At 46.4% G+C, this 9,769-nt stretch overlaps 1 protein-coding gene across 2 annotated transcripts; it reads left to right on the plus strand.

The window, feature by feature from the left end:
* Positions 1–3,742: 3,742 nt before the first annotated feature.
* On the plus strand, positions 3,743–9,344 carry pygo2 (pygopus homolog 2 (Drosophila)). 2 transcript variants are annotated; one of them, XM_064984041.1, is made up of 4 exons: positions 3,743–4,080; positions 4,692–4,766; positions 5,635–5,699; positions 6,027–9,344. In XM_064984041.1, the coding sequence occupies exons 2-4, from the start codon at positions 4,709–4,711 to the stop codon at positions 7,638–7,640; spliced, it is 1,737 nt and encodes a 578-aa protein (XP_064840113.1). In that variant the 5' UTR covers positions 3,743–4,080; positions 4,692–4,708; the 3' UTR covers positions 7,641–9,344. The 2 variants fall into 2 exon arrangements, with proteins under 2 accessions (XP_064840113.1, XP_064840115.1); XM_064984043.1 differs by having other exon boundaries at positions 3,748–4,080; positions 5,635–5,684.
* The last annotated feature ends 425 nt before the right edge of the window (positions 9,345–9,769 follow it).

Genomic DNA, 9,769 nt, shown 5'->3' on the forward strand with positions numbered 1-9,769 from the left:
CAAACATCAAGCACACCAAGACAGTCGTGAAGAGGGCTTGACAAAACCTATTCCCCCTCAGGAGATTTAGCATGGGTCCTCAGATCCTCAAAGGGATCTACAGCTGCACCATCGAGAGCATCCTGAATGGTTGCATCACTGCCTGGTATGCTCGGCCTCCGACCGCAAGGCACTACAGAGGGTAGTGCGTATGGCCCAGTACCTCACTGGGGCCAAGCTTCCTGCCATCCAGAACCTCTATACCAGGCGGTGTCAGAGGAAGGCCCTAAAAATTGTCAATGTCTCCAGCCATCCTAGACATAGACTGTTCTCTCTGCAACCGCACGGCAAGCGGTACCGGAGCGTCAAGTCCAAGAGGCTTCTAAATAGCTTCTACACCCAAGCCATAAGACTCCTGAACATCTAATCAAATGGCTACCCAGACTATTTGCATTACCACCCCCCCAGCAGCGTAAAAGTGGGCTACCCAGACCCCCCTTTTACGCTGCTGCAACTCTCTGTTATTATCTATGCATAAGTCACTTTAATAACTCTACCTACATGTACATTATTACCTCAATTACCTCGACTAACCGGTGCCCCCGCACATTGACTCTGTACCAGTGCCCCCTGTATATGGCCTCGCTTTTGTTATTTTACTGCTGCTCTTTAATTATTTGTTACTTTAATTATATGTTATGTTCTCCTTTTTTTGTATTTTTCCTAAAACTGCATTGTTGGTTAAGGGCTTGTAAAGTAAGCGTTTCACTGTAAGGTTTCACTGTTGTATTTGGCGCATGTGACAAATAAAATTTGATTTGATTTTGATTTGATTTGATATCATACTCATTTGTGTGTCTCAGATTGACGTTTACTATGTTACATAAAGTCTATGAGACCAGGCTGACCTGGATCTATAATCCTCATCGAAAAACGGACTCAGTCATGAATATGACATTCTTATGCAGTTTTATGATTTATACACAGCAGCCTATGAAAAAAGCTACATAGCAACATTGTGTGACATAGGTACCAGGTGGCACAGCTTTTCTGCAAAATTCAAACCCAAATTTGAACCCAAATAGATTCTCTTTTTTGGGGTTAAAATTGAGTTAAAATTCGGGTTTGAATTTTATCAATCACAGGGCAAGGTATCAAGAGGCTCCAGCAACTTATACTTAGTCTACTCTATTGTCCATACATTGAATGACACTTAAAATGGTGTCAACAATATATATATATATATATATATATATATATATATATATATATATATATATATATATATAACCTGGACCCGTATAAATCAGCTGGGCTTGACAATCTGGACCCTCTATTTCTGAAACTATCCGCCGCCATTGTCGCAACCCCTATTACCAGCCTGTTCAACCTCTCTTTCATATCGTCTGAGATCCCCAAGGATTGGAAAGCTGCCGCAGTCATCCCCCTCTTCAAAGGGGTGACACCCTGGACCCAAACTGTTACAGACCTATATCCATTCTGCCTTGCCTATCTAAGGTCTTCGAAAGCCAAGTCAACAAACAGGTCACTGACCATCTCGAATCCCACCGTACCTTCTCCGCTATGCAATCTGGTTTCCGAGCCGGTCACGGGTGCACCTCAGCCACACTCAAGGTACTAAACGACATCATAACCGCCATCGATAAAAGACAGTACTGTGCAGCCGTCTTCATCGACCTTGCCAAGGCTTTCGACTCTGTCAATCACCATATTCTTATCGGCAGACTCAGTAGCCTCGGTTTTTCGGATGACTGCCTTGCCTGGTTCACCAATTACTTTGCAGACAGAGTTCAGTGTGTCAAATCGGAGGGCATGCTGTCCAGTCCTCTGGCAGTCTCAATGGGGGTGCCACAGGGTTCAATTCTCGGGCCGACTCTTTTCTCTGTATATATCAATGATGTTGCTCTTGCTGCGGGCGATTCCCTGATCCACCTCTACGCAGACGACACCATTCTATATACTTTCGGCCCGTCATTGGACACTGTGCTATCTAACCTCCAAACGAGCTTCAATGCCATACAACACTCCTTCCGTGGCCTCCAACTGCTCTTAAATGCTAGTAAAACCAAATGCATGCTTTTCAACCGATCGCTGCCTGCACCCGCATGCCCGACTAGCATCACCACACTGGATGGTTCCGACCTTGAATATGTGGACACCTATAAGTACCTAGATGTCTGGCTAGACTGCAAACTCTCCTTCCAGACCCATATCAAACATCTCCAATCGAAAATCAAATCAAGAGTCGGCTTTCTATTCCGCAACAAAGCCTCCTTCACTCACGCTGCCAAGCTTACCCTAGTAAAACTGACTATCCTACCGATCCTCGACTTCGGCGATGTCATCTACAAAATTGCTTCCAACACTCTTCTCAGCAAACTGGATGCAGTTTATCACAGTGCCATCCGTTTTGTCACTAAAGCACCTTATACTACCCACCACTGCGACTTGTATGCTCTAGTCAGCTGGCCCTCGCTACATATTCGTCGCAAGACCCACTGGCTCCAGGTCGTCTACAAGGCCATGCTAGGTAAAGCTCCGCCTTATCTCAGTTCACTGGTCACGATGGCAACACCCATCCGTAGCACGCGCTCCAGCAGGTGTATCTCATTGATCATCCCTGAAGCCAACACCTCATTCGGCCGCCTTTCGTTCCAGTACTCTGCTGCCTGTGACTGGAACGAATTGCAAAAATCGCTGAAGTTGGAGACCTTTATCTCCCTCACCAACTTCAAACATCAGCTATCTGAGCAACTAACCGATCGCTGCAGCTGTACATAATGTATTGGTAAATATGTCAGAAGGTGAATTCACCAATTTGTAAGTCGCTCTGGATAAGAGCGTCTGCTAAATGACTTAAATGTAAATGTAAATGTAAATAGCCCACCCATTTTCACCTACCTCATCCCCACAGTTTTTATTTATTTACTTTTCTGCTCTTTTGCACACCAATATCTCTACCTGTACATGATCATTTATCAATCCAGTGTTAATCTGCAATATTGTAATTATTCGCCTACCTCCTCATGCCTTTTGCACACATTGTATATAGACTCCCCCTTTTTTTTCTACTGTGTTATTGACTTGTTAATTGTTTACTCCATGTGTAACTCTGTTGTCTGTTCACACTGCTATGCTTTCTCTTGGCCAGGTCGCAGTTGTAAATGAGAACTTGTTCTCAACTAGCCTACCTGGTTAAATAAAGGTGAAATAAAAATAAAAATAAATAAAATTGTTGACAGCATTTTAAGTGTTCATAATTATTTCTCTGTTTTGATAGATTCTCTTTACTTTCCTTTTTTCATATATATATATGTATATATACATATGTATGTATATATATATATTATACGTTTCATTCAATGTATGGACAATAGAGTAGACTAAGTAGACTAAGTGCAAGTTGCTGGAGCCACTTGATACCTTGCCTTATGATTGAGAGCCACCCCCATGGTCCTTGTTATCCGGGACCATTGGGACGTCCCTGCCCCATTAAAGTTGAAATGTTAATGGTAAGGTTACAGTAATAGCTAATTTTAAGGTTAGCGTTGGGGTTTAGGTTAGGGACGTCCCAAGGATTCCAGATTGCATTGTAAAACGGAACGCCTATGTGTGTCCATCCCTACCTCAGCGTTGAAAGTGGTCCGTTCTAGATTGCTCCATAACCTAAAATTAAAGGGGTGCTAATTTCAGAAATGAACAAATGAATTATATCATGTCTGCTATTTACTACACAAAATAAATCAGTTAAACTACACCTAAAATTATTGATAAGTGTGATTACGTCTATTGTTAATCTAGATGCAGAAAGTGACTTTAATTAAGAAAACTCGTTTTAGGACAACCCTACTTTCCCTCTGAGTTGTAATGTTCCCGGATGCGCGTCTCTCTTGCCTGGCCCTCTTTGTCCGGCGGCGATAGTAGGCCGTGATTAATATGGCAAAATGTGCGTGTTTGTTTCAATTATTATTTTAAGCTGTACCACAAAAGAAAACATATACCGTGTGAGGACTGGTATATCGGCAATGACACACTGGAGAGGTTCATATTAACGACTACGGAGCAAGCAACGGAGAAAGGGTATAGTTTGCGTCCCAATAATGCTAACAGGCGAGCTAGCTAACGTTAATCAACATTTTATTAACTAGAGACCGGTTATTTTGCGCCGCTGGCTATCATAGAGGCGAAATGTGTAAATTAACCAAATTGAATGTAGGTTATTCATTGTTATAAATCATAATCTACATGTAATCTATAAAAAACACATAGCTAACTAACGACTAATGTTACCCAAATGTGATAGCTAACGTTGCTATACAGCTAGCTAGCTTAATTGTTACACATCTGTAAGTGATCATTTTTAGAGGGAGGGAGGGGGGGGGGGTGTTAAGTTTCATTCAGCCCGGCTCTTCATTTTGTACAAGCTGGCTGCTGAAAGTAACCCTGGCTAGCCACAGTTTTTTGAGCATGTGTGTTGGCCAGCAAACCCCGTGACAGTCAAAGTGTGGGGAACAAGATATCGAGTTGTAAAATTGCAAGGGAAGACGCACATTACTTATCTATCTATAGAAACTGTCCTCAAATCCAAAGACTGTTTGACTCCACATGCTAGTATTTCTCGGGTCCAAATTCTCAAGACTATTCGTCATTTTACATTTTTCTTACATGATATGAACGGTGACATTGCACAGCACCAACAGTCATATTAATGGCTGCCGAATCGGGGAGACTCCTGGCGGGACAAGGCCAAGGAAAGCGAGGCAAAGGTAGGATTTTGAGCATTTATCCATCCATCCCGTCTGTCTCAGATCAGAACTAACCATTAGTTACCACTGCTGCAAATCCACGTGTCTACAGGACTGCAGTCAGTTGTTCTGTCTCATCGTTTTTGTTCTGCTCCTCGCATGTCTTGCATGCTGGTAAATGGCCTGGTATTATCTTAATTTCTACATTCTCATGATGTCCATTATTTTCCTCTCTGTGTCTCAGCCAAACCTGGCATCTCTCTGCTTGGCTGTTCAGCACTGAAATCAAATGAGTGTATTGGTTGCGAGTGATGCGATATACTTCTGTTTCGAGCAATCTATACATATTTACCCAGGATAAATTTACACGAGACACTAAGAAGGGTATGTTCAGCAGTATGATTTTTTTTTTATGTATATCTCTCTCTATATTTTTTTTTTTGTGGTTGTGCATCACATGGTAGATGACTAGTAATGGCTGTTCAACAGTATGATGGCCTGGTAATAGAAGCTGTTTTTATTTTGTCTTTGCTCTGATGCACTTGTCTGAAGGTAGCTGAGTGAACAGTCTGTGGCTTGGGTGACTGTGGTCCTCACCTCCACACACTGTCCTCATGCCAGTCAGTCAGGAATGTTGTCTCTGTCCACTCCTGGTTCTGGACTTTGATCTTAACATCTGGGTTCTGTGTTACAAATGTAAAGTCCTGCGTTGTATTTATTGGAATGTCAACATGGTTAATCTTCCCAACTTACTCCAAACCCACCCTCACAAAAAGCATTTCTTAGGGAATGAGGGAAAAATAGACCATGTGTATGTTAATCTGTAAACCGGAAAGATACTGCTAGAATGTCCCTCTTATCTCTCCTGTTCTCCTCTTCCCCTCTTTAGGTGGACAAATGAAGAGCCCGGAGAAGAAGAAGAGGAAATCCAATGCTCAGGTAACAACTGCCTTGGTAATTCTGATCTGAAGATATTCTTCCTTAATGTAAACATGTTCGCCGTGTTTGACTGGTGGCCTTGTCTGGGAGAAGGTTTTACTTGTTGTGTTCACTTTTTCTTGTGCTGGTCTTGTGATTTGTTACACATTTAATCATGATCTAAACTCGTCAAGTTAATTTTTGTGGTAACATAGTTGACAACTTGTTACATCGATCAGTGGTTTCACTAGTTTACTATTCAACCATTCTACACTATGTGTAAGCTTCTCTGCTCTTACCAAACTGACCTCGTTCAATCTCAATAATCCTTTCTCTCTTGTCTCTACTCATTGTGTGTTTCAGGGGCCTGGTGGCGCGTTCTCCCACCTCTCTGAGTTTGCGCCCCCTCCCACCCCCATGGTGGACCACCTGGTTGCCTCCAACCCTTTTGACGATGACTTTGGCCCCCCGTCACTGCCGTCCCGACCCGGTGGGGCTGGAGGTCCAGGAGGGGGTCCCTTCCTCCCCAGCCCCGGGGCAGGTGGAGGAGGAGGGCCGTATGGGGGTGGAGGCAGGATGGGCCCTGGCGGCATGGGCTTCATGGGGGGCCCCGGAGGACCCGTAGGAGGCCCTGGAGGTCCAGGTCGGAGACCGCCTTTCGGCCCAGGACCACCCAACGCAGGACCGCACCACCAGCTGGGCTTTGGAGGGATGCCTGGCTTCGGGGGTGGTGGGGGAGGTTTCCCGGGTCCGTCGCAATTTAACATGCCCCCCAATTTCAGTCCCCCCATGCACCCTGGACCGGCGTTCAACCCCATGCTGTCCCCTGGTGTTATGGGGGGTCCTGGAGGAGGGGGGCCACCGCACCCTCGGTTTGGGATGCCCCCGCAGCAACAGCACGGACAGGGTGGGCACCCCTTCAACAGCCCCCCTTTAACAGGTGGCGGGGGCCCCAGGGGACCCCCCCATGGCCCCATGATCCCCATGGGGGGCATGCCTGGAGGGATGAACATGATGGGGGCCATGGCAGGTGGCCCAGGAGGAAACATGGGAGGGATGCCAAGTCTACCCCCTCAAGGACAGTTCCCTCCTTCACAAGATGGGCCCTACCCAGGCCCCAGCCCCCCGGGTCCAGGAAATGAGGAGGGGAAGAACTTTGGTGGAGGTGGGCCCCAGTCTGGGCCTCCTCAGCAGCCTAACTTAAGCTCCTCTGGTCCCCCAGGTCCCAACAACACTCCCCCCGGGCCTCCCAACTCTGGCCCTCCCCAGCCTGGAGGAGGCTTCCCTGGACACCCTGACCAGCATCCCAACCCCAACACAACCGGTCAGCCCCCCTCAGCACCGCCCCAGCCCAACCCTAACTCCTCCCCCACCGGCCCCCTCAACGGATCCCAGCCTCAGCAGGTGCCGCCAAATCAGCTGCAGGGGCCCAACTCTACCAACACCCCCTCTTCCAATAACCCGCCCCAGCAGCAGTCGACTCTGCCCAATTCTGCCCCTGGCTCTACCCCTTACAACCAGCAGAACAACGCTCCTGGTGGATGCCCCATGCCCAATGCTCCCCCCAACTCTGCCCAGAACAACTTGACCAACAGCGGGGGCAACACCCCCGCCAGCAACCCTAACCCCCCTTCCAACTCCACTCCCAACACCCAGTCTCCGCTGCCCCCCGGCCCCGCCAACACTTCCACAGGCCCAGGCGCCGGTCCAGGAAAGTTGGGGGGCCCGGGAATGGTGTTCCCCTGTGGCTTCTGTCTGTCAGAGGTGCACGACGACCAGGATGCCATCTTGTGCGAGGCTTCGTGCCAGCGCTGGTTCCACCGTGACTGCACGGGCCTGACTGAGCCGGCCTACGGGCTGCTGACCCGGGAGAGCTCTGCCGTCTGGGCCTGCGACTTCTGCCTCAAAACCAAGGAGATCCAGGCTGTGTACGTCCGCCAGGGCCTGGGCCAGCTGGTGGCTGCCAATGAAGGCTGAGGAACAGGAGGCGGAGAAGGAGAGACTGGGAGGGCTGCAGGGGAAGAGACAATGACTGCTCTGATCTCTCTTGCCCAACCTTATCTGATAAGCCGTTTACAATGCCCAAATCTCTCTTTTGCATACATAAAAACACTTACACCCACTGGACAGTTTATTGGGTACAGCGCCTCTTTCACGAAAACGGATCGCTCCTATAGACAATGAGTCATGTGGCTGTGGCTTGCTATGTAAAGCAGGCAGACCGACATCGAGTCATTCAGTTACTGTTCGATTGAATGTTAGAATGGGCAACACAAGTGACCTAAGCAAGTGACTTTGAGCGTAGTATGATTGTCGGTGCCAGGCGCACCGGATCCAGGATCAGACTCCCTCCTGGGCTTTTCACGCACAACAGTGTCTAGGGTTTACCAAGAATGATGTGACAAACAAAACATCCAGAATTGTGCAAGCTATCAGGTGGGCCACAAACAAACAAATAACGGTGCAGTACAACAGTGAAGTGCAGAATGGCATCTCGAAACCCACAACTCATCAATCCTTGTCAAGGATGGGCTGTTGCAGCAGATGACCACACCGGGTTCCACTCCTATCAGCTAAAAACAAAAAGAAGCGGCTTCAGTTGGCACGTGATCACCAACATTGAGTGGGAAAACATTGCATGGAACATTCAGGCTGTTCTGGAAGCAAAGCTGTGTCCAACCCGGTACTAGATGTGTGTACCTAATAAACTGGCTAGTGAGTACATGAAGCACTTTTAGTGACTCTTTTGGACTGAACAACTGATTTCCCCGTACATGACAATGCCCTGTCCACATTATCCCCCCCCAGACATTTGGCCTGGCGACAAGCAAAGCAAAGCACTGACACCAACACACTACCTCATACTTTGTGACTGACCAACACAGACCCCTCACTGACAGACTGACTGACCCCTGGTGGGAGCGTGGTCATCTTACACACATACATACATACCTGGTTTTGACCCAGAGCAGATGAATCCAAAGGAGACCCAGGCCACTCCTCAATGTACTAGACTGTCCTCCCACCCACACCTCCAGAGAGAAAAGAATGGCGCCACAGAAAAATTTGTAGATATGCAGCCTGAACGTTTGCCCAAAACACGCCTCTGTCCATCTTTGAATGCAGGAGAATCAACCAATGAACAAAAAAATGTAATTATATAATGTCTTGGTTATGTCAATGGACTTTTTGTTTTTATACATTGAATCAACCATTTTTATATCTCCTTCACTGGACACAGAAGTTGTGATATCAGTGCTGTTGGATGGTGTTGGCATAGCTACAAGTAGTGACATCATGGTCATATCCAATGTGTGTACTAGTCTTTTGGGAATGCATGTGAACAAATGCAGTAACTTTGTCCAATCTGTTTTTATTTGTAATTTGGTCTTTGCTAGAGGCCTCGAAGTAGACCAAATAACAGAGCAAATAATATCAATGTTCATATTATTGTCATGTCAGGTGTTTGTAATTTTCCTTCTTAAAAAAAAACAACAAAAAAAACATTCTGTCCAAGTTGCCTTTTTCTCACCCCATTCATTTTTTTTGTACTGCTATCTGCTGTATAATAATGTGCTCTACTCAGGCACCCTCTGGTGGGAACCTGAGGGACTGACCAGCAGCCCACACAGTGTGGGAAAGATACTGAACTCTGAAGAAGTAAAGAGAATTGTTTTTGTATTCGCCCTTGTCAAATCTTTTTATTTGTGGCTTTTGTTGTATTAAACATGGGGATACACTAAACCTGCTAAAACAGATATGCTGCTACTCTAGTCTAGTTACTTCAAATTGTCTAATGGCAGTACCAGGGTTGAGTCATTTCCCTTTCAAATCAGTCAATTCAGGGAGTAAACTGAAATATAAATTGTTCTCAATTTTTTTCCCTATACGATCACATCTATCTGTGGGAATACTTTGGAACAGACTCCCAAAATTAAAATGTTTTCCTTAGTCTTATGTCCAACAATTGTTTTTAAAGTATGTTTTTTGCTCCGAGAACTTGTGGGGCCAAATAAAACCACCTGCAGGCCGCCAGTACGGGAACCCAGCCCTAGGCAGATGGGTTGCCTCCCACAATGTTACGACATATAGTGCTGTTGCCCTAG

This window comes from Oncorhynchus masou, chromosome 13 (genome assembly GCF_036934945.1).
Source record: "Oncorhynchus masou masou isolate Uvic2021 chromosome 13, UVic_Omas_1.1, whole genome shotgun sequence".
Lineage (NCBI taxonomy): Eukaryota > Metazoa > Chordata > Actinopteri > Salmoniformes > Salmonidae > Oncorhynchus > Oncorhynchus masou.